The sequence below is a fragment of the Euleptes europaea genome, chromosome 4 (genome assembly GCF_029931775.1).
Source record: "Euleptes europaea isolate rEulEur1 chromosome 4, rEulEur1.hap1, whole genome shotgun sequence".
NCBI classification, from domain to species: domain Eukaryota; kingdom Metazoa; phylum Chordata; class Lepidosauria; order Squamata; family Sphaerodactylidae; genus Euleptes; species Euleptes europaea.
In genome coordinates this window covers 46,660,201-46,684,815 of record NC_079315.1, presented here as the reverse complement: position 1 = coordinate 46,684,815, position 24,615 = coordinate 46,660,201, and the positions used below count along the sequence as shown (strand labels likewise).

At 39.9% G+C, this 24,615-nt stretch overlaps 1 protein-coding gene across 2 annotated transcripts in view; it reads right to left on the bottom strand.

The window, feature by feature from the left end:
- The window catches only part of RFX3 (regulatory factor X3), a 304,136-nt gene that overhangs the window by 84,682 nt on the left and 194,839 nt on the right, over window positions 1-24,615 (bottom strand). For both annotated transcript variants that reach the window (XM_056848647.1, XM_056848646.1), the window contains exon 5: window positions 11,184-11,258. In XM_056848647.1, coding sequence (XP_056704625.1) covers window positions 11,184-11,258 — 75 coding nt within the window. The remainder of the gene's footprint in view (window positions 1-11,183; window positions 11,259-24,615) is intronic.

Sequence of the window (24,615 nt, the reverse complement as noted above, 5' to 3'; positions counted from 1 at the left end):
TTGTAACATAACCAGATGGTTGCAACAATCTACCTAGAAAGGGTCTGCGGGGAGGCCCTCTTCCCTCTATTTGGGCCTGAGTGACAAAGAGATAAGGACATCTCCTTCGTAAACTCCCTAGACCTATGTAAATAAAATAATAACACTCGTCTCACATCCAATGAGTGGAGTACTTTCTCTGCATCTGTTGTGGGACTTGAAAAGAACACCAGACAGATCAATTCCTGATTCAGGTGGAACCTTGATGCTACCTTTGGAAGGAATCTGGCAGATGGTCTAAGTCTCACCCTTTCGGGCAATACGCTCATGAATGGTGGGTCCACCCTTAAGGCTGCGATTTCGCTCACTCTACGAGCAGATGTAATGGCTACTAGAAAACATACCTTCAAATCAAATCTAAATTTGAGATTATATTATCTAAGGGCAATAAAGGATGGATAGGAAGGATTTATAAAGTACTTACAGAAATGAATTTAGAACAGGAAAAGATTAAACCAGTGATGGTGAAATGGATGAGGGATTTAGGTTACAATATAGATTTGGAGATATGGGAAAATCTGTGGAAAAAGGAATTTAAATTTACTATTATGAATGAAATAAGAGAAAATTTATATAAAATGTTTTATAGATGGTACATAACTCCAGTATTATTAAGCAAAATGAAAAAAGATGATAAGGCTCTCTGTTGGAAATGTGGAACAGATATCGGCACATTTATGCACGATTGGTGGTCTTGTAAAAAAATTAGGAGATTTTGGCGTTTGGTTTTGAATGAAACTAATAATCTGATTAAATTAAAAATAAAAAAAGATCCTGCCTTTTGTTTATTGGGTATTCCAAAAAAAGATTTAGATAAAGGTGACAGAGTCATATGTCAATATAGTTTTGCTGCAGCAAGAATTACTATTGTTAAAAAATGGAAGCAAATAAATAAACCTTCAATTAAAGAGTGGAGAGAAAAACTATGGACGTATATGCGGATGGCCAAAATTACAGATTCTTTACATGGTAAAGATATGGATGAATTTAAACACACATGGTTAAAGGCCTCCGCATATTGGGATAAATTGGCAAAAACGGATTTTAAAGGTATAGTTAATGAATTATAGTTTAATGTGATTTTTAATTAATGACTATAATAATAAGTTTCTAAATACTGTCATAACACTTCGCCGGAAATCCAATGGTGAAGGGCACATAGGTGGGTGGTAGGGTATGGGGCACTATAGGCCTGTTTAAAAAAAAGAAAAGATAGTAAATATTAATGTATTAGTATTGGTCGTAATAGTGCGCTGTATATATTTTTTGTGTATTTCATGTTTGTTTTTCTGTATTGGATTATGATTTTTTTATTATTACTATATTTTTTTTCTTTTTTTTCTTTTTTGTATGTATTATTATAAAAGCAATAAAAAATTTTTTAAAAAGAAAACAAAAGAAAACATACCTTCATAGAAGCCAAGTGTATGGGGCAGGAAGCTAGAGGTTCAAAGGGTGACCCCATAAGTTTTGCCAATACGAGAGACAGACCACTGTGGCATGATAGGGGTCCTTGGGGAAAAGGAATTAAAGAGGCCCTTCAAAAATGCTTTTAAAGTCTTGTGTGAGAATACAGTAGATTCCTCGATACCCTTATGATATACAGAGATCGCTGCTAAGTGCACCTTGATGGAGGAGAATGCCAGACTGCCCTTCCTAATGTCTAACAGGTATTCGAATATGGTAGGTAGTGTGGCCTCAGAAGGGGAATACCCTTTGGCAGCACACCATCTGGAAAAGTGAACCCACTTGAAACTGAAGATTTCCTGGTACTAGGCCTCAGTGCCTGTAATAGTACACCTTGCACCTCATCTGAGAAAGCTACCAAGGGCCCTGTAACCACCATGCTGCCAGATATAGGTGGGATACCTGGGGGTGAGAGATCGGACCCAGCTTGAGTAGGTCTGACTGAGGGGGTAACAGGAGGTCTGACATATCCATCAAGGTTGGGTAGCAGTTCTGTCTGGGCCAGAAGGAGGCAATCATTATACTGTCTGTTCCATCTGTCCTCATCTTTCCTAGTACCCTGGTGATCAATGGAATTGTGGGGAATAAATAGAACAACACTCCCTTCCAGGTGATCTGAAATGTGTCCCCCAGTGAACCCCAACCCCTGCCTCCTATCGAGCAGTATTGGGGCGCCTTGGCATTCTGCTCTGATGCAAATAGGTCTATTGCTGGGGTGTCCCACATTGAAAACAATTGGGCTAGATAGGAATCTCGCAGAGACCATTTGTGGTGGGGGGTAAAGGAGCGACTGAGGGCATCGGTCAGGACATTGTGAGTGCCAGCAATATGTACAGCCTGGAGGGTGATACAATAGCTGATTGTGTACTGCCAAACAACAAGCGCCTCCTGGCATAAGCGTTTGGATCCTGTTCCACCCTGCTTGCTCAGGTAGAACATAGTAGCAACATTGTCCATTCTTATCAGGACAGATCAGTCTTGAAGGGTATCTGTAAAGGCATTGAGGGCATAATGAACAGCTCTAAGCTCTAATACATTAATATGCATTCGTGGCTTGACTTGTGCTCATCTACACTCTGTTGTATGCCCCTCAGAGGTTGCTCCCGACCACAGAAGGGAAGCGTCAGTAGTCAGGGTTACCTCATACCCTTTGACCCCAAACAGAATCCCTTGGGAAAGATTATATTGTCCAACCGCCACCTCAAAGAGGTAAGAATCGGCCGTGGGACAAATAATTTTTTACTCAGGGCATGTCTGGCAGGATTGTAACGTGATAGCTGAAGTGGTTACATGTGTAGTCTGGCTAATGGAAGGACCGCCGTGGTGGAAGCCATAAACCCCAATAGTCTGAGAACAGATTGAAATTGAAATCTGTTGTGGCAAAAACTACTCACTAGTCTCTTTATGTTGGTGTCTGTCTTGGGGAAGGAAACACTTTGCCTCCTGTGAATCTAATACTGCCCCAATGAAATGAATGAAAGCAACCAGTCTGGGAGAATCTGCGTATAGTCTCCCCAATATTTTGTCAGCAGGTTGGGCAGTTGTAGAAACATCTATATTGAGAGTTTTTGCCATTCAGACCATCTGCTCTGTATACATCCAAGATCCTCCGTGGGAGAAGCGTTAAGGGATCGACTGACAGCTTCATCAGGACTCGATTCCGAGGCGATGTTGGAGCCTCCATCAGAACCAGGATGAGATGTCTTGGATCCCTCCTTTTCAACTTCAAGAATAGGGAAGGGTAGCCTCCTGGAAACCATCGCTGTGGCCGAGTGGAGGGTAGTCGGTTCTGGATACATTAAATGGCCTGGGGAGAATCCCTAGCACTCATGTCAGACTCCCATGCTTGCCAGTAACTTGAAAGGTGGAACCCACATGGGGTCCACTCCACAGGTATTGGATCGGATCCTTCGATCCGATGGTTCTCAGTTTGGTTCCGGATCATCCTCCAAAAGGACATGTGAGGAGACTCCAATCTAGGAGAAGGGGTCCTAGGTAGAGGCGGGAGCACCTCCTGCACCTCAGGAGACGGCTTGCGTGTTGCCTCCATGACGTGGCATTTCAGATGAGGTGTGCTTATCCTTTTTCTTCTCCTTATCCTTAGGTTTGGAGTGTTGGGTTGGCGGTTCCGAAGAACACCTCAGAACCAGAGAGCCAAACTGAGGAGGTTGACCTGATGGAAGCTATTGATGATCCCTTCGGTCTAGTCAGTTCCACCAGTTTAGTCGGTTCCAAAGACACTTAACGCCTGTTGCCACAATGCAGCCTTCAGTTTTGCTGCTCAATCATTTCTTACCTTAGGAGTGAACTTTTGGCAAGCTTTACAGGTTGGTGACAACGTAACCCTCTCCCAGAAAGAGCAGGCAGAGTTCATGCTCATTGGTCTGAGTCATTTTTGCACTGAAATGCAAAATTTTTGCACTGAAATTTTGCACATTTTTGCACTGAAATGAGTGCATTTCTTGAACAGGTTCTTCTGAGACATGGCCTCTATGAACAAAGACATCCTTCGCTCAAGAAGGGAAGGGGCCGTTCACACACAAAGATAAGTAGGAGTGAAGAACTCATGTAGAGCGGCTGTATGCGACTGACTCCAAAAGCAGTGAAAAAGGAACCAAGGGAAGGGGGCGTAGAGACACTGGGTACATCTGACTTTCAGCAGAAACGCCTGTAAGAACTGGTGCTCTGTGCCCCCTAGCAGCTAAAGGTTAGAAAAACCTCCAATGATAGGCCTGCGCAAGCGCAGTCCCGCACGAAGGACTGTACCTGAAGACCGAAGATGAACGCTAGCTTCTGCAACTTGAATATGTAAACATTAACAAAAGAGAAAAAAAGCAGTTATTCAGTCTTAGGAGAATACTCTTTGGCAATCGTTAGAGATGAAAACTAAGCTTTAGGCTTAGCTACTCAGGGGGGCCTTGGACAAAATAATGTGATTGTTTTATTAATCAGCCTAAATGCCTAACCACTACCTTACCTCACCTTTCAAATCCAGTTTTAATTCCTCCCCGTCTCATATTAGCCCTTTCTTTTTTCAACATCATCTCCCCTACTCCAATGCCTTATATGTATTCTTCCAAGAAGCCCCCACTAACCTAACAAAATGAAAAAAAAAACCTTTACCCTGTTTACAAATAGAAGAATGGCAGCAAGGAGGAACTACAGTGCCAAGGAAACACAAGAGGATTGTAGCCTTAGTTCAAGAATCCTCTGTGGAGGCCTTGTTACTAGACAACAACTTGCAGCTGGCCAAGATTTGGGTTCAGTTCCGGTTCACTGAAACCCCCTTTGTGAGGTTTGGTTTGACTCCCTGTTTTTGCCATCTGGATTTTCTTTTTAACTCTTATGCAACTGGCATTTTCTCTTTGTCTGAGACTCACAGACACCGCTGTAACAAACTGGAATAATAACACTAGCTCAGAGTTTCCTAGGCTTCTGATATTCAAGAGGCACATTTAGAGTCATCTTTTAATTTTACACCCTAAGATATTTAATTTGAGTATAAACAAGATGGGGACCCATGAGGTAAACAAGATGGGGACCCATAAGAAGGAAGGACTATTTGGAAACTCCACCTCAACTCCCCTCTACAGGATTTATAAGATCTTGGGGGATAATTTCTCACCACCTCTTTTTTTTTTTATTTGATTCTCCGCTATTCTCATTCTATGCATTTTGGAGAGTATTTAATTTTCATCAGCTCTTTGTAAATTAACCAAAATTAAAACTCATATTTTTCTGCATACCTGGGGAGTCTTCTAAGTACTTTAAAATCCCTTCTTTGTGTGTTGATAGTCTGGTTTTGTTGCTTTAGTAACTGGCAAGGGGGCCAGCCACTTTATTAAGAAATTATGATGAACTGGGAACCTTCAAGGGATCACAGGAGGGGGGACAATGTGGACACTCCCACCCCAAGATCTTATAACACCAGGAATCTATAAATCCTCAGGATCTTGAACAGACTAATTTCCCTTCTGTACCCGTTAATTGAGTCTCAACTACTTTCAACATTCCATATACTCACTCTGCACTTGCAGCCATTTTTGTTTATTTATCTTTTGATTGCTTTCCAGAAGACATCTTTTTCTGAATATCTGAGAGTCCCACAAGTATGCAGCAAACTCCCCTTACAATGTCTGTGAGTGGCCCAGTTTTTGTGTTTTCACGATTGGGGCAGCCACTTTGTTACAAGCTATAGTGAATACTTGCCCTCAGTGGCACATCTTTAGTTATTCTTCATGAGTCAAAGTTCTGGGCATTCCTTATAATTGGGAAGATGTAAGCTCAGACCAGTAATTCATGCAGGCAAATTCTGCTTTATTTCTAGATGATGAATGAGTGAATGATCCAATCATAGGCTCAGGTAAGGATGGGGCAACATTATGGTACTGGAGAGAGGCAAAACTAGAATAGTGAATCAAGTGAGACCCTGTTGAATGACCATGTGATTGCTTCGTTATTTCCTGTGTTCACTAGAAGGTCTCTCACAGCAGAGTTTGGAACTAGTGTATTAGTGTTAACAGCTTCTATGCTAGTGGGGAAAATATGTTTTTGGGATGAGAGATCACTATGGCTGTCAAAAACCCAAAGGCTGCTTTTACTCCAATACACTTGTAATGTCCCAAACTGCTTACGCTTTCAATGCTTGATTCAAGGGTACCTCTTGCCTGATGCAAATGCACCTCTTTGCAGTAAGATGTTAAAGAATACATCTTAATCCTTATTATTACTGTAAAGGCAGTGAAACTCCAGACCCCCAAGGCCATTCAGGAAGCCTGGGGGAAATTTTGCTCTCATCCCTGTCAACCAACAGTCATTTGAATTCCATAGCAAGACTTTCATGAGGAACTCAATCAAAGGACAGTCAAACAGGAAGGTGCAAGGGAACTAAGGCTGGGCAGTGAGCATCATCATCTGAAGTAAAACAGATGTACTAAACTGAAGTAGTCTGCCATGGCCTTATACCATGGTCCAGTGGGAGATGGGGGGGATGTAAACTGCCATCATTCCAGCAATGCAACATTACTTGCAACAAGAACCTGGACATGACATCATCGCATTGGGATGACATGCTAGCATTGCACTCCCCTGTTACACTACCAAGTGGCAGTAGGGGACTGGGGATGCCAGAAGATGGAGGTCTCTGAGACCTGGCAGTCCTACTGTCCAGCCAGCAACACAATGCAATACTAGCTTGGCGTCTAGCTAGGACAAAATGAAGGGTGCTGGTGCTGGGAAGCCATCTCCCACTTTCTGAAAATGGTGTTCAGCTGAACTTTCCCCCATTCCCTGTCAGGCACAATTAGGCAGCACTTTGAGAAAGGCTAGTAAAATATTTGCATTCTGACTTGAATTTTACTTGAAATTTAGTAGGTGGCCTTAGGTAAACTACTACCTTTCAGCTTCAGCCACTCCTCTGCAATTTAGGGATAAAAATACTGGCCAAATGTACAGGCCTGCTGTAAGGATTAAGCAGATAACGTATTTGAAAAATCTTGAATGTGCTAATGCAAATAATGTCCTACATGAATGTGAAAATGGCTATGTTTGAGGATTCCAAATTATTTTAATTAAGATTTGTATTTTGCTTTTTTTTAAAAAAACCAAAATTTAACACTGTATTATTTTAGGTCACTGTTGCAAATTTAAGTTCAGAAGCATCTTTTGAATAAGTTACTTACAATTATGAAATCACAAGGCATGAGTGGAATACATGGGAACTGGTAACCTTTGACTTGTGTATTAAAATTATTTAATTAATGAGCTGACAGAAGCATATCTGGCTACAGAAACCAAAAGAAGTATATCTTTCAAACTTTTTATTTATTCATAATTAATTTGGATACATTAAAGTAAATATGTGATTGCTGTTTATCAAAAAGGAAATACTGTCTACCCATTACAAAAACCAGCGTGGTGCAGTGGTTAAGAGCGGTGGTTTGGAGCGGTGGACTCTGATCTGGAGAACAGGGTTTGATTCCCCTCTCCTCCACATGAAGGGTTGAGGCTAATCTGGTGAACTGGATTTGTTTCCCCACTCCTACACATGAAGCCAGCTGGGTGACCTTGGGCTAGTCACACTCTCTCAGACCCACCTACCTCATAGGGTGTCTGTTGTGGGGAGGGGAAGGTGATTTTAAGCCAGTTTGATTCTTCCTTAAGTGGTAGAGTAAGTCGGCATAAAAAACCAACTCTTCTTCTTATACCTATCCCAATTGTTTCAAATACATGCTTTCACCAGATAAACTTAATCAAGCTTTATTTTGCTAATAATCTGTACTTCTGACAGAAATTCACTGTTGTTTGTAGAAGCTTTTGTTAACAGAGCAGTCTAAGTTAAGAACAAAATTAAGATATTTGTTCTAGGATCGACATGTTTCACTGGCAAAACATCTGGATCATAAAATGAAAAGCAGAATGTCACAGACCATGCACAATTGAGACATGTTCCATAAATTTGAGGATAAATAAACCAACTGCTCTCTTGTAGTGATGTATGTTAGTACAGGGCAGGCAACACAGAAGTTTCACCTTGCCTAAGGTGAATACTTCTCTGATAAACCACCAAATATTCTGGCAAAAGTTTGTGCAGGAAGGTCTATTAACAGCTATGAGCATTAAAGCTAAGTAAAATTTCCATACTCAGATGCATATACCTCTGAATGTCAGATGATGCAGATAAAGGGGATGGGTATCAAAGTAATGAATATGCCACAAAAGTAAGAAAGCATTACTACTCAAACCAGTATATAAATTCTTTTAGAAAACATAATTTCATAATTTAAGACTATACTGTTAAGGTTTGCTATTATGGTGCCAAAGACCTATAAAGGGGAATGTAAGTATACTGTAATCCATTACTATGTGATCACGTTCCAAATTGCTTTTTGTAACTCAAACTGTAAGAAAATGTTTTTCATCATATGCAAAAACAATAACTGTCTGCACCTACCTCCTACCCAATTTCATATCTAATTTTTCTCATTCAACTCTTAGACAAATTGTCAATTGTCATACAAAGAAACAAATGGGTAGGGATTAATGTAACTATAGAATAACAGTATAGATATTCAGTTTTAAAAGCTATAAGAACTCTGACCAAATCCTAGTAAACAATCCTATTTTAATTCTCATATGTTGCATTCTGGAGTAAAGAGCTAATTACCTGCAAGCAAAGATAATCATTGTTTTACCATCAAACCAGGCTTCCTTTTTACAGAATGTTAATAAAACCAAAAGAGTAAAAGGAAACATTCAAGTGATATTAGAAGAAGGGATTTGTAAACTGTGGATTATGTTGATTGATTGTTATACTAGGTGTGTAATATTTTTTATTACAGCATTCGCAGGAAGAATTGAACCATTAATTTAATTTGCATTTGGCTGATAAATAAAACAGGCAACTCCTCAGAGTTTCACCTAATTAAGCAAATTTAAATGCTCCCATTTGAAAAATAAGTCTCAAAATAATGGGATTATATTTTTAATTAATTGTTTTGTTTTCCAGAGATTCAATCACCAGCTATATTTTTAAAGGAGAACCATTCACACAAACATATGAGAGTTTCAGTTTTGAGCCACTGTTCTATAAAAGAATAATTACTTTTGTTGGGAAATGGACAACGTTAAAATAAATTTAAATGTAATTGAGCACCATGTTTTAAATGACTTTTTGATTTCCTTTGCTTTCTTTGCTGAAAATAGCAAAAACACACTGTGAAAGTATAATTATATTTACACAAGCTTGTTCTTTGACAACAGGCAATAGAGGAAAAGTCTAAATAATATAACTTTAAAATGATTTAACAGCTGGCATTTAGCTTATATGACAACAGGTACATTCTTAATGGTTTTGTGAAGGTAATTTTTTGGCATACAAAATATAAAGTTTAAGGTGTCAATCTTTAAGCATATTTCCTCACATATGTAGAAGTTATATAACTACATATATTTTAAGGATTGTTTCCCTTTCAAATCTGAATCACTAACAGCGCATTCCTCAAATGCGCCGGCAGCCTGACCCAAAGGCCTTAGGAGGCCGACAAAGGCCTCCGCTGGCGCAAGGGCCCACACCGCCGGTGCCCGGAAGGCACACGCCGGCGTGAGTGGCCCCAGTGCCGGCGTGCAGGCCCGGACACTGGTCCCTGGCCGCCGCTGCAGCAGCGCTGGGCCCGGATGCTGCCCTAGCCTCTCACCGGCCTCTGGACGCTGGCACAGGCCACGGCGGCGAGCTGGGAGGCATTTCGGTGCCGGCCTGGGGCCGGGGCCGACATTAGTTGGCCCCCGTTTATGGGGGGTAAGATACGCCGGCAGTTTTTTTGCGCTGGGCGGAGGTTTTGGCAGGTTTGCCTCCTAAGCCCGGCGTAGACATTCCTTTCAGGAATGTGCTGTAAAGCACCAAAAATATAGGCTTTGAGACACAAGAATAATGAAGTGGCATGAAGAAATAACAATATTTTTGGACTTTTGGATAGAGGGACAACTTCAGCTGGGAGGGGAGATATTCAGAAAGCAACAGTATGGCTGGATCTGTTCTTGCCCTGCCCTGATATGGGAGGAAGCCTCCTCAGAGAGAGAGAGGACAAGTCCTCAATGGCGGAGGAAACTAGGATCTCTATTAACTTGAGGCTTCAGACACACTATGATCCAGAGGGGAAGAACCCCTGCCCCCTCTACAGCAACTTGGTCCAGTTCAAGATCAAATGGAATGGATAGATCCAGATCCCCTGAGTGGACCTGTCTGCTTCCACCACCCCAACAGTCTTTCCTGACTTGGTACAGCTAAAGAATCACAAGTTCTTCTTACAAATGAAATGATAGCCTGCATCAGGTCACACTGTGCTCTATTATACTATACCAACTAGAAAAATGCTCATCACTTTGATGGGAAAATTGTGCTTTGATGGAGAAAATACTTGTAAATTGTAAGGACTTTAAAAGGAGCTTTTATGTACAGACAAACAGCTATAGAAGCTCTATCGTGTATCCATAGTCAGGGGTGAAGGGCAGATTTTGCCTCCACTACAACACTATACCTACATTAATAGTCTGTTCAACAATGAATGGCAATCATTCAGTTAAATGGAAGACAGCAGAGATGTACTTGGGACATAACAAGATGGGAGCTAAACCTTTCCCCTGGTGACTCCAATGCTAGAAAAACATCTGATCTACTCAATTCCACCTCTTCATCAAGTTATCTCCATCCTAGATTCTGTTCCTTGGTCAATCGGAAGTATGACAGAATTTTGGAAACTAGAATGTATAAACAATAAATGAAGCATAAATTTATTTTAACCTGTCAATTGCAGTTATAGTATGTCTCTCCTTTTCAAATAACAACAGAATACAAATTTAGTTTAACAGCATGAAGTCCACCTCAATGACAATTTAGTTTAATAGTTATATTTTTAACCTGTTACAGGAACTTTGAAAACATACAATTATTTTTACATAAGTAGCATCATTATGCGAGTCAGGAATCAAAGTACTCAACAAGTTGCTACACCAATATTTTGCCTGAAAGACACAGCATTGAGGCACTGTGCAAGTTTAAAAATGGAAAAGAAGATTCCGAAACAAAACAAAAAGAAGCAAAATAAAACAAACATTTAGAAGGCAGGCTAAGCATGCAGAACAAGCAAGGGATTAGTTTACATGAAGACGAGGCAACTTACATGGCTGTTGAGAAGAGAGCTTCTGTGAGTGGATAGACCATCAGACTTTTGTAGTGTTTCAATCGCCATTTCAATCTGATAATAAATGTCATTAAAAAAGGGCTCAAGACAAGATAGTAATAAAAAGAATGACCACAGAAATTTTGATAGACTGTCTAAAGTTCAAAAGGAAACTTTAGTTTAAAGATAGCTAGTAATTACAATTTACTGAGGGCATAATCTTCAAACCTTTACACAAGCAAATTTTGCAACAGCTTCCAGAGGTTATTCTGCTTCCACAAAAAATGAAAGATAAAGTTCCCAGAAAGACCACGTTTCCCTCCACTCCATTAAGAAAAAAAGAATAAGGATATGATTTATTGCTAAGCCACAATGCAAACATTTAAGAATCTTTAGCACTGAACATCTTAAATCCAATCAAAACAGAGAAGCATCCCAGGAGAAAAGTAAGCAAACTTGAAATCTTTGACCAAGAGTCAATTCTTTGGCCTTACAACCTTTTTTATACATCTATTGCGTAGCGGTTATTAAAGTGTCAATTAAATGATAAGCTTTCATTAAATTCATTATTTCAATTGTTAGTAAACGGTCATAATTTATTCATTGGGTTAACACTCTTGCTAGAATCCAAAGAAAAATGTTGGTGAGCAGGAAAGAACCAAACACAAAAGAGGTGCTTTGCTTTGCTCCCTGGTTTCAGATGTGGAGGGTGGGCTAGAAATATAAAAAAATAAAAAAATAAATTTTCTAAACCCATTCCCACCAAACAGCAAAACTACTTTTCAGTTTAAGAAGTGCCTTATGTCTGATATAATAGAATCTGATGTGTGGAAAATGTGCATGCATCTTTGTCCCCCGAAAATGCCTCTTCTTTGGATCCTGGCCTGGTATAGACATCCTTATACAGATTGCATTCTTGTTGACAGAGATTTCAAAACCCATGTATAAGAAGAACAAAAGAAGAAAAGTTACGTTATTTGCCAAATACAAAATGTGAAATATAAAAAGAATAGTTTGGGTCCTATGAACCACACAGTGAATGTGTTTATAAAGTGGATCTTCCCCCCTTCTTCTGCAAACACTTGTGCACCCTGAAAGCTACTTCCTGGTGTCAGGTGCCAGTTGAGAACAGACTGAAATGCAGGGGGGGGGGGAAAGCAGCTCTAGGGTAAATTAGGAGAAATTAATGCCCTCACCTCTTGTGAGACCTTTTCCACAAAAAGGAGCACTATTCATATTAAAATATATAAAGTAACTCCTAATTGCATAGGTGTAAACTATGGGGGGGGAGGCTGAGGGGCTTGAGCCCCACCAAACGTGGCCGGGGGGCCGAGCCCCCCCCCCGGGCAACCAGTGCCCACATGAGGGGCTCAGTTACAATGGCAGCTGAAGCACAGTCCTGTCCTACCTTCCTGTTGTATCATGTTAAAATTTCCATGATTCTTTGGGGCTTTGTTCCTGTTTGCTAGTATGTATTTGTGTGTTTATTAAGAATTTATACACTGCCTTAAAAGATATGTTCCTATGGCCCAAACAAGGGATCTTGCCACTAAACTCTGCAGGTTTGTTCTCACCCACAACTACTTCAGGTTTGGTGATGAGTTATACCTTCAAATCAGTGGCACAGCCGTGTGCATGGCTCCACAGTATACCAGTATTTTCATGCTGGATCTAGAACAGTGGTTTCTGAACTCCTACCCATTGGCACCTCTCCTTTACTTGAGTTTAATTGATGACTTTTTTTGGTCTGGGCTCATGGCAAAGAAGCCCTCAAAAGATTTCACCAGGATTTCAACAACTTCCACCCCACCATCAATCTAACTATGAATTTCTCTGAACAAGAAATAAGCTTCCTGGACACCACAGTACGGATACACGAAGGAAGTGCAAGCACCACATTATACTGGAAACCAACAGATCAGCAAACATATCTACATGCCTCCAGGTACCACCCCAACCATATCAAAGAGTCCATTGTCTATAACCAAGCCCTATGCTATAGTTGCATCTGCTCCAACCCCTCAGACATAGATACTCACTTGAAGGAGCTACAGCAACCATTTTTGCAACTTCAATATCCTGCTGATATGGTAAAAAGAAGATTGGAAAGGTCAGAATGATACCCAGGCACAGCTTGCTACAAGACAAACCCAAAGAAAATGACAATAGAACACCTCAGGTGGTCACATACAGCTCACAACTCAAACCACTCCAACATATTATTATTGACAACTATAACCAATTCTGGATTGACACTTCCCCCTTGATAGAAGAGAGCTTCTAATATGAAGCAAAAGCCAGGCCGACAATACCAAGATCCTTCGAAAAGAACCTATGAATGGCTCTCTTATGATGTAGAATCATAGAATCATGGAGTTGGAAGGGACCACCAGGGCCATCAAGTCCAACCCCCTGAACAATGCAGGAAATTCACAACTACCTCCCCCCTCCACACCCCTAGTGACTAGAAGATGGCCAAGATGCCCTCCCTCTCATCATCTGCCTAAGGTCACAGAATCAGCATTGCTGACAGATGGCCATCTAACCTCTTCTTAAAAACCTGCATGGAAGGAGAGCTTACCACCTCCTGAGGAAGCCTGTTCCACTGAGGAACCGCTCTAACTGTTAGAAAATTCTTCCTAATGTCTAGACGGAAACTCTTTTGATTTAATTTTAACCCGTTGGTTCTGGTCCGACCTTCCTGAGCAACAGAAAACAACTCAGCATCATCCTCTATATGACAGCTCTTCAAGTACTTGAAGGTGGTTATATCTTCTCTCAGTCTTCTCCTCTTCAGGCTAAACATACCCAGCTCCTTCAACCTTTCCTCATAGGACTTGGTCTCTGGACCCCTCACCATCTTTGTTGCCCTCCTCTGGGCACGTTCCAGCTTGTCTACATCCTTCTTAAATTGTGGTGCCTAAAACTGAACATAGTACTCTAGGTGAGGTCTAACCAGAGCAGAGTAAAGCAATACCATCACTTCGCGTGATCTGAACACTATACTTCTGTTGATGCAGCCCAAGACCGCATTCTATGCGAAAGACTTCTATAAGCAGTTTCAAGTCCTACATAGTTAACATCAACCTCCTTGTCTCTATATAGCATTCTATTATTCTATAATAAAAGGATTAGATCAATACATAAACAAGTTTTCCCATTTAAAAATTCATTAGAGTAAATCCACCGTGCCTCCCTTACACCCCAAATTAAACATCATATTAGCCATTTTCTTGTTTTCTGAGGTGATCTACTAGTCCTTCTTCATTTCCCAATTTCTTTTCCCCACTTTCCAATGTAATAGCTGAAACTCTGGCCTCTGAAAATATAAAAAAGATCCCGATGATTGTATCTATTTGCAGCTTGTTAAAGTTTCCTGCAGCCTCTTGACGAAATCCTTCGTCATGTCTCCCTCCATCACTGGCTGCCAGGAAAAGTTTCTTGGGATAACAATATTCCTCCTGTCAGCAACAACTCAGGCAAGCAGAGTGTAGGTATTGAATTCTCCCATGTTGATTTCTCTCATTGCCAGCTGATCATTTGCAGCCACCACTTGGAAAGTAGATTGTTCTGGTTCGTTGTCATAATTGTCAATTTTTATCTCCTCTTCCGTGTAGCATTCAGTCATTATCTCCATAGTAGAATCTTTTGTTTCCATTGGGATAGTTATTGTCATATCTTGGGTCTTCATTTCATAGATCTCCTCAATAATTGTATACAGTTTTCCATTGATTGATTGATATAAAATATTCATCATCTCAGCTAGTTGAAATACTTGTTGTGAGAGCGCTTGTTGTTTTTCAAAAGCTAAATCTTGTTGGATTGCAAATATGTCTATTTGATTAAGCAGCATATCTTCCATCTTCTTGTTTGACATATCTGCTTGGATTCTTATATGACAACGGGCTTTGTAGTTTTCAAAATATTCTCAATTGTGCTTCAGAGCGACACAGCCAGAAAAAAGGAAATAGACAAGAAACTGCAGTATCATAGACTCTATGTTGTCTCAACTCGGTGGCTAAATAGTAGGAGCGATTTGATGGTTACACCGGGGAAACTCACTTCAAGCCTTACAATCTTTCCTGTCTTTTCGTTGGTAACAAAGCCCTTCATACTATCTTCCGGTCCTAAGAAGCAACGTGGCTGGAGGACTGATTAAGCCGTAAAAAACCGGAAGTGGGGGGGGGAAGTTTTCGTCACACTCCCTCCCCTCAAAGCATTTAATTGGTAGTTGTAAAGTCATTCAGAAGACTCTTTTATCGCGTCTACTCACTGATCAAGTTGATAAGGTCTTTTTCAATTCGTTTAATGATGTTTAATTATTTAAAGAGTCTCGTTATGCTGGGCAGGGAGATGGGGTTTTCGTAGGTATTTTTTCCGTCATTCAGATCTTCTCAATCAAGGTAAAAGCAAGAAGTTTCTTTTTACTCACTCTGACTTCCAAAGGTGAGGCATCTTGTTCTTTTCATAGATTCTTTGATGTTAATGGATAGAGGAGGTCAAAGCCTAAATCCAAAGAGTCGTTAGTGGCAATGGTAGCCCCTCAGTACCGGGAGAATTGATTTCTGTGGCCTGGAAATCAGTTGTAATAGCGAGAGATCTCCAGCTACCACCTGGAGCTTGGCAACCCTACCTGTAGTCCATTTGTATTTTCATACTTTGGTAAATGTGATAGGCCTTTTCTACCAAACGAGGGGACCCACACTGTCTCCTATGATTTTTGAGGATCTAGGTTTGTTTTAACCTATAAATCTTCCCCTCAGTTACCCGGTGTTCTAAAGGTAGCAAGCTTTGAGTTTGCTGCCGTGAGGTATGTTTTGTGGCGAACAAGGAGATTATGGAGATCACTGAGGCAGGATTACTATATATTAGTATATAAACAACAAAGAAGATTTATTTACAGGTAGGTTTCAAGGAATAGATCAGCAGCATTGGTCTCCAGGAAGACATAAGGGGAAACCTGGCTGAGGCACATACAGTTAAATTCATTATGGCTTCAGAGAGTAAGAATTTTCTTTAATGCTTTCAGGCACAAACAAACTTTCAGTTAGGTCACAAGGTCTACCGGAAACCAACTCACACAGATCACTACTTACATAAAAACTCCAAACACCACCCCCGACAGAAAAGAGGAATAATCAAAACATTAATGGACCATGCAAGACGGATCTGTGAACCACAGTTTCTCAAGGAAGAAATTAATCATCTAAATCATGCACAGCTAGCAAACGGCTATTCCAGAAATGAAATCAGAAGGGCCATTAAACCAAACAAAAATCAGAAAACTCAGGAAAAACAGTCTCCCATAGGAAAGGTATTCTTGCCATTTATTAAAGGAGTCACTGATACGATGGAGAAACTTTTGAAAAACATAACCTACAAACAGTGTTTAAACCCACCAAGAAAATACAACAGATGCTACGATCAGCAAAAGACAAAAGAGACCCCCTCACCTCTGCAGGAGTATACCATATACCCTGCAGTTGTGGACAAGTTTACATCGGGACAACAAAACGCAGCATACAAACAAGGATAAAAGAACATGAAAGATACTGCAGACTTGGCCAACCTGAGAAATCAGCAGTGACTGAACATGGACCGACACAAACAGGACACAGGGTCATATTCCAAGACACTGAAAGACTGGACAGTTCTACCAACTATTTTGTCAGATTACACAGAGAAGCCATTGAAATTCATAAACATCAGCACAACTTTAACAGAAAAGAAGAGAGTTTAAGAATGAATAAGGCTTGGCTTCCTGTCCTGAAAACCTCCAGACTAACAAAGACTACAGTCCACAATAGCCATGCGGATTAGCTTTGGATTTCACACATTAACAGATCACTTCAGGATACAATGGTTCCATATTAACATACCACACCCTCATTAGCACATTATCTTGATACTTACAGGACAATGATTAGCACATTACCTTTGATACTTTTTGCAGGACAATGATTCAGCTCAAACCCTACCCCTTTCTGACTATATATTACTCTTCCTACACACTTGACACTGAGAGACACTGTCCTTCAGTGTTACTCCTCTGAACATGCCTGCCACAGCTGCTGGCGAAACGTCAGGAAAGAAAAAACCAAGACCACGGTCACACAGCCCGGATAACCTACAAGAACCATATCATTAACCTTTAATAGGCATAGTTCAAAAGACATCTCGTAAAGATTCTCACGATCAAAATCAAATCACACCAACCCAAGATGAACAAACCAGGGCCCCTATCACGCTCAGAAATATACAGAATATATAAAATACAAATAAATATAAAATATACCACATTATTGAAATTAAGCAAAAGGTTAAAATAATCTGCCCATCCAGCCGGACTGTGATATAATACAATAAACAATAATAGTCATAATCATTGACCATTCACTAGATAAACCGCAATCACAACAGCAACTTAAAATATTAGACGGGCTTCATGGATCCCCATCTCAATAACGTTACCAAAATTTTTGCAACCGAAGAAGTTGTTTCAGGCTTAGCATCAGACAATAGAGCAATGCTGCAATGTTCAGTTCCATAGAAAAGTATAAAATATCTAGGAATAAACATCTCTAGGAATAAACATCAGATACATTGTTTGACCTAAATTATAAAGAATTGTGAAGCAAAACAGAAGAGGATCTAGCAAGATGGAACAGGCTTCAATTATCCTGGTTAGGCTGAATAGCTACGATTCAAATTAATGTTGCCGAGACTTAATTTCCTCTTCATGACGCTACCAATTAGAATTCGATTGACAATATTAGCTAAATGGCAACAGGTTATCAACGAATTTGTATGGAACAGGAAGAAACCTAGAATAAGATTTGCTGTATTACAAGATGAAAAAAAAGGAGGACAAACTGTACCAAACTTGAAGTTATATCACCAGGCGGCAGCTCTAGTAGTAATAAACAGAATAGATTTTAAACCCTTAGGACTGCAAGACCAAATTGGAGAAACCAAGTCTGGAATGTGGTTTTCATCATTGGTTATGGCCTGATAAACTGCAGGCAATCCCAAGAGAAGAGAATCAGGAAGACTTAACTTTTCAACTGTTAAAAAGATGGAATGGACTTAAAGGAACTCTTCATCCATCACCTTCCGAGCTGATATCGCCGACAGAAGCATATTTGCACTGGGCTGGTCGATCCAAAAATGACTTTTTAACTTATAAAGATCTCATTAAAAAGGATGGGACAATAAATTCGTTGCAAGAACTGATGGAAGCTAATACCAAGTTGCCATGGTTCACATACCAACCGATCATACATGCTTTAAGAACGGACTATATACAAAAGGGAAAAGAAAGCAAACAGAGTTTGAACAAATAATAATCAAAACACAAGATCTTCTGTCAAAGATTTCTAAGATGTTGTTGACTACAGAAACAGCCCCTGAACAAGTGAAGACTTGTATGGTAAAATGGATGCAGAACTTTGGTGAAATGATACCCATGCAAGCATGGGAAAAAATGTGAAAAGAAGAAATTAAATTCTCTAGCTCATAATCAATCAGAGAGAACTGGTATAAAATATTCTATAGATGCCATTTCGCTCCAAAGGACTTACAAAAAATGTATAAATCGAATCAAGCAAATTGTTGGAAGTGTTCTGAGAACTTATAACTTAATGAACTTATTTTCATCAATGGTGGACTTGAAGACAGCACAGAGTTATTGGAAGAAGATACAAATGGAATTACAGGTGATGTTTCCAGTGAAATTTGTTAGGAATAGTACCACCACAGATCAAATCTGTGTTAGGAATAGTACCACCACAGATCAAATCTAAAAATAAAGAACTATACCAATATGGGATGACGGAAGCAAGAATATTGTATGCAAAGTATTGGAAACATAAGAAGACACCAATGCTAAAAGAGTGGATTACAAAAATGTATGAATACGCAGACATGGCAAGATTAACCAATTTGTTGAGAAAGAAAACGCTGGAGGAACATGAACAAAGATGGCAACCTTTTTATGACAGAAATGTTGTAAATTTATAGTATATAAGTGACCAGAGAAATAATCTTAGAATTAGACAAAAGAAAAGGCATTGGTGCTCGGACCATCTTATTCTCTGTACAATCCTGTCTTTCTATGTTCCCTAAGTTATCAAAGGAAGATAGAGAAACAGTGGATAAAGAGATAACTTTGCAGGAATTGGAATCAGTCATTAACAAATTAAAGCCAAATAAACCTCCCGGCCCGTATGGTTTCAGAGTTTTATAAAGTCTTTTTTCATCTAATCAAAAATCCATTATTGAACGCAATCAAGGATATTTTTAAAAAGGTGAAACTCCCCGACTCCTGGTCGGAATGTATGGTGGTTGTCATCTTGAAACGAGAGAAGGATCCCACTTCTCTGGGTTCTTAGAGACAGATCAGTTTATTAAATACTGATTACAAAATATCACAATCCTCTCCAATAGACTGAAACAGATTATTGGGAAATATGTTTCAACTGATCAAAATGGATTTATCCCTCAAAGGCAGTTATCAACCAATTTAAGGAAAGTAAGTAATTTAATTGAAGTTATCAAAAAATATAAAATAAGATCAGCTCTGTTGTTTCTTGATGCGGAAAAAGGGTTCGATAGAACATAGATTCTTGAAGGAGACTATTAACTCTTTTGGTTCAGCTGTAATTTCCAGAAGTGGGTGGAGTTAATTTACATCAATTGTTTGAAGTGGGTGGAGTTAATTTACATCAATTGTTTTGCAAAAATAAAGTTGAATAGAGAATTATCAGTCCGCTTTAACATTTCTAAATTATTTGCCATTTCATTAGAACCTTTAGTAATTAATATAAAAATAATAGATTTATAAAAGGAGTTAGTATTAATAGATCAAAATACAAAGTTAGTTTATATGCAGATGATATAGTAATGATATTAACAGATATAGAGAACTCAAATCAGATACTTTTAGAGGAAATAAAAGACTTTGGGGCAATTTCAGGTTACAAATTAAACAAAGGGAAAAGAGGTTATAGCATTTTATTCAGAGGTTACAGAGAACAAGGAGATTAGCATAAAAAGTTTTGAAGAGATGGAAATAGTGAACCAAGTTAAATATTTAGGTATATGGTTTAATACAGACCCTCTGGCTTTGCATGAGACCATACATTTACTTAAAATAGCCTGTCTACACTGAGATTTCTTCCCTGAGCCTTTGGAAAAAAATGAGGCTAAAGATATGTGTAGATATACTGAATCAATGTGGGAATGGCCCATTTTTTGGTTTCAATATTCAATATTCAAGACTTTTTTCTCTTAACCCCTTTCGTAAGGAGCATATTATATTGAGTATGGGAATTGTTATGAAAATGTGTGGGTGGAATTTATTTTGTTCACAAACAGATGTCTATTTAATACATGTGCACACATATCACCACTCCATATGCTGAGAAAAAAAAACACTCAAAGAACATTCATCAGAACGGTTTGGGGGGGGAACAGGAAAGACTCAGAGCAGGGTGTCAAAGAGCTCCAACCAGCCTCCACCAGCTGGAGCTGCTTTGGTTTAGTCAAACGTTTCCCAAAAGGGACAAAACATTAAACTCCAGGCTTTCACCCCAAGTTTAATCAGTAGCTGCCACCAACCCTGGGGTCCAAAGGGTGAGCCTCCAGGCAAGGAGTCCAGGGTACCTCCAGCCAAGCTCCAAGAGTTAAGTGTAACGCTTACCCTGCAAGGTAGAAGCCTGCCAGGGAAAGATTACACTCCCAAAATGTCTTGGGTTCTTTTGGTAGGTGGTTTTTTCACTCAAACAAGGCACTTAGAATTTAGGCTTGGAATCCCAAAATCAAAAGACACAATCCATTTAAAGGCTAACAATTTATTATAAGATTCAGGCTGGTTTACAGGAAAGAAAAGGTTCATGAAGTTTCAAGCAAGAAAATAATAAACTATTTATCTTAGCTAACTAATACATTCAAAATCCTTTGTGATTCAAAAGGGTTGGCAAAGGTTTCTTGCATCAGATTTATACTTACCAAGTTCCAAAGATGCTTCCAGCATTCAAGAATTCCACAAATTGTTCAAAGTTTCTCCAAGCAGGTCAAGTTGACCAGAGGTTCCCCGTAGGGCCAAAATCAAATGGGTTGTGATGCCGCCTGCACAGCCTTCCTGCTGTACAGCCCAAAGCGTGCATAGTTTGTTTAGGGTTGGTCAGTCCTTATATTCGTTTTCTCAAAAGGATGAGCTCATAGAAACCAATCGAGAAAACGAAAACACTTAGCTGGTAATTAATCGCTTGGTCAGAAATGCTGACTCCTTAAGTGATGTGTTCAGGTGAGGAAGCTTACAGAACTACCTGCACCTGGACATTGTCATAATGGCTGACCGATTAATTATTGTAGCACACACGGCCTTGCATTCCAGAGGGGAGAGAAGGCTTTAACAAGCACCAGCTGGGGCCTATCTTGTTCCCTCCACCAAAAGCAGTTTTCAAAGTGTAACTATTTTATTGCTCCAAAATCCTAATAACACAAAACTCATAGGCCTCCCAGGCCTGAACCAAAGAAATAACACACTCCAAGAATTTGAGGGATCTCAACTTTTTGACACAGGGGTGTCAAACTCATTTGTTATGAGGGTTGGATATGGCATAAATATCACTTAGTTGGCTTGGGCCATGCCCAGATTGGGACTGGGGTGGTGGTGGCTGCCTTGGTTGGCTGAATCCGGCCTGTGGGCAGTATGCTTGACACCCCTGACTTAGAGTATCAGTAATAAAGCTGTCAAAGATAGGACATTTTGGAGGACTTTCATTCATAGGGTCGCCATGAGTCGGAAGCGACTTGACGGCACTTAACACACACACACACACAATAAAGATGTGTTTTCTGCTTCACAGAAAACATAAGATAAAAAAACAACTGAATGCTCTCAAAGCACCATTGTCTAGTTATTTGATGATGCAAAGAGTTTGTTTGAATTATGCAGATGAAGCAAATGTATATATAGTTGACTACTTCTGTTTTTCCACTGCTCCATTTCTTGGCCATTATTATTCTGCTGACTCCGAAAATGTAGTCATATAGGTCCTTCCCATGCTGCCAGGGTAACGTGGAATGCTCCAGAGGGGAGCCAACATTGCTTCTTTCCCCACATCAGTATTATTCCTCCCAAAGCACCAACATAATAACAGTGCAGGCGGCCCCCGGAAGTCTGTCCCTTAAGCTATAAATGCTTGGAACTGTAAAAAAAATCATTATCTTTCTGACAATTTCAATGGTTTTTTTTTAAATTTTGCACTTTTTAAAAATTACAGATTTTAAATAAGTACACACAGCCATTAGTGATATGGGAAAGACAAAGAAGAGATACGGCATAAGCTACTATAAATCTATCATGTTGCTTTAAGGAACAGAGATAATAGCCAAAAGCTGGTTTCATACCTTTCTCCATATACTGTTCAAATATTCAGAAATGCTAAAACCATAAGTCTAAATCTTTGAGTGCAGTAAAAAAAAATCCTTTACAGAAAACTAAGGTGATTAATTGCTACAGTACTGAAACATCTGTGAAGACATCTGTGTTACTGCTAAGCAACCATACAAATGGTTCTATTTTTGATACTCAAAAAGCTTTTAAAATTTAACTGGAACTCAGCTCTAGCTATAAGAATATTGGACAAAAAATCTTTGTTGTTTTTCCTTAGTAATTGATTTGCTTTTAAGAAGCTTCTCAGCAATCTAGCCTCCAAGCTAGTAAGTATGACTTTTATGAATAGGACAGACACCTTGCTTCAAGGTCTCTACATCATTAGGAAAATCCCCTGTATGGTGGTTGTGCAGCAACTAGCAAGACGTGTGCCCCAGAAGGGTGCCAGTACAACCATACAACTTTCAACCCATGAGCTGCAGCCACAAGAAACAAGATCTTCAACTTATTAGTTAACAAGTATTTCCTATTATTCCAAATGGGAAATCTTCATTGAGAAAGCCAAGAGTCAATATTTCTGACTCCATGAACAAGAGCTGGATGACAAATTGGCAGGGGTGGGGTAATTAATTCAATGTCAAAATTAAGAAACCTATTATATTCCTGTAATGTGTCAAAAGAACAATAATGGGACTGTAATTTTTTAATCTATTGAACATATATGCTTGCTATGCTCATTATTAAATAAATATGATCAAATTTAAGATATAAAAACCTGTTACAAAAGTCAATATATATTTTCACAATGTAGCTTAAATATGTCGATTTTTAAAGCATTACAATATTGGGAGTTGTTAAAGATGTAACGTTCAGGAGTAATACAGGAACTTCTAATAATAGGATGGATCACAAGACTCACTTCCACTGAGTCTTCCTCCAATAGAAGAGAGTCTTTGGAACCAACTCCTGATTTTTAACTACCTCATTCCTTCCATGTTTGTACCTTTAAAACTATTACTAATCTAAGTCATATAAATTATAAAAATAGTAAATCATGGTTTCTGACAAGGCTGAAAACAGAGTTGCACTTACCTGTAACTGTTGTTCATCGAGTGGTCCTCTTTGCAGGCACACACGGGTACTGCGCGTGCACAGGCTTGCCACAGAGCATTTGAAAAGCTTCTTTTTCACCCAGCAACAAGGACTGCTCCCCTCCATCAACGGTCCTTCCCGCCCTTTCGGACACGTGACGGAGGGGCAGGGAACATCCTTCCCACAGTTCTCCTTCTGCTGCCGTGGTACCCAGACTCATGAGGCAGTGAGCCAGGCCACAGCGGGGAAGGAGGGAGGGATGTGTGCCTGCAAAGAGGACCACTTGATGAACAACAGTTACAGGTAAGCAACACTGTTTTCATCTTCGTGGCCTCTTTGCAGTCCCACATGGGAGATTAGCACACTCACTGTGGAGGTGGGTGTGGAAGCTGGTCACTGTAGGATCGAACTCAATACCGCTTTCCCCACAGCACCATCCGCTCCAGAATCGATGTCCAAACTGTAATGCCGGACAAAAGTCGAATGTGTGGACCAGGTCACAGCAAGGCAGACATCTTGCAGTTCCACATGGGAGGCAAAGGCAGCCGAGGAGGTCTGAGCCCTGGTAGAGTGAGCGTGGATTGGGAGCAGACAGGGCGTGCTGGTTTCTGCATAGGCCCTTTTTATGGCCGAGACCACCTACCGTGACAGTGTCTGTGTGGTGACTTGTTGGGACCCGCAAAGCAAACAAATAAAAATGTGTCTTGCCTAAATTGCAGTGTGTGGTCTAAATAAAACAATAAGGCCCGTCAGACATCCAGCATATGCAAGGACCTGTCCGATTGGGATTGTGGGTCTGGATAAAAAACTGGCAACACTATGTTCTGAGACAGGTGGAATGCAGAGACCACCTTAGGGAGCTGTTCCAAGCCAGGCCTTAGGACCACCCTGTCCCTATGAAATTTGGTGAAGGGGGCATTGTGGCAGAGAGCCCTGAGG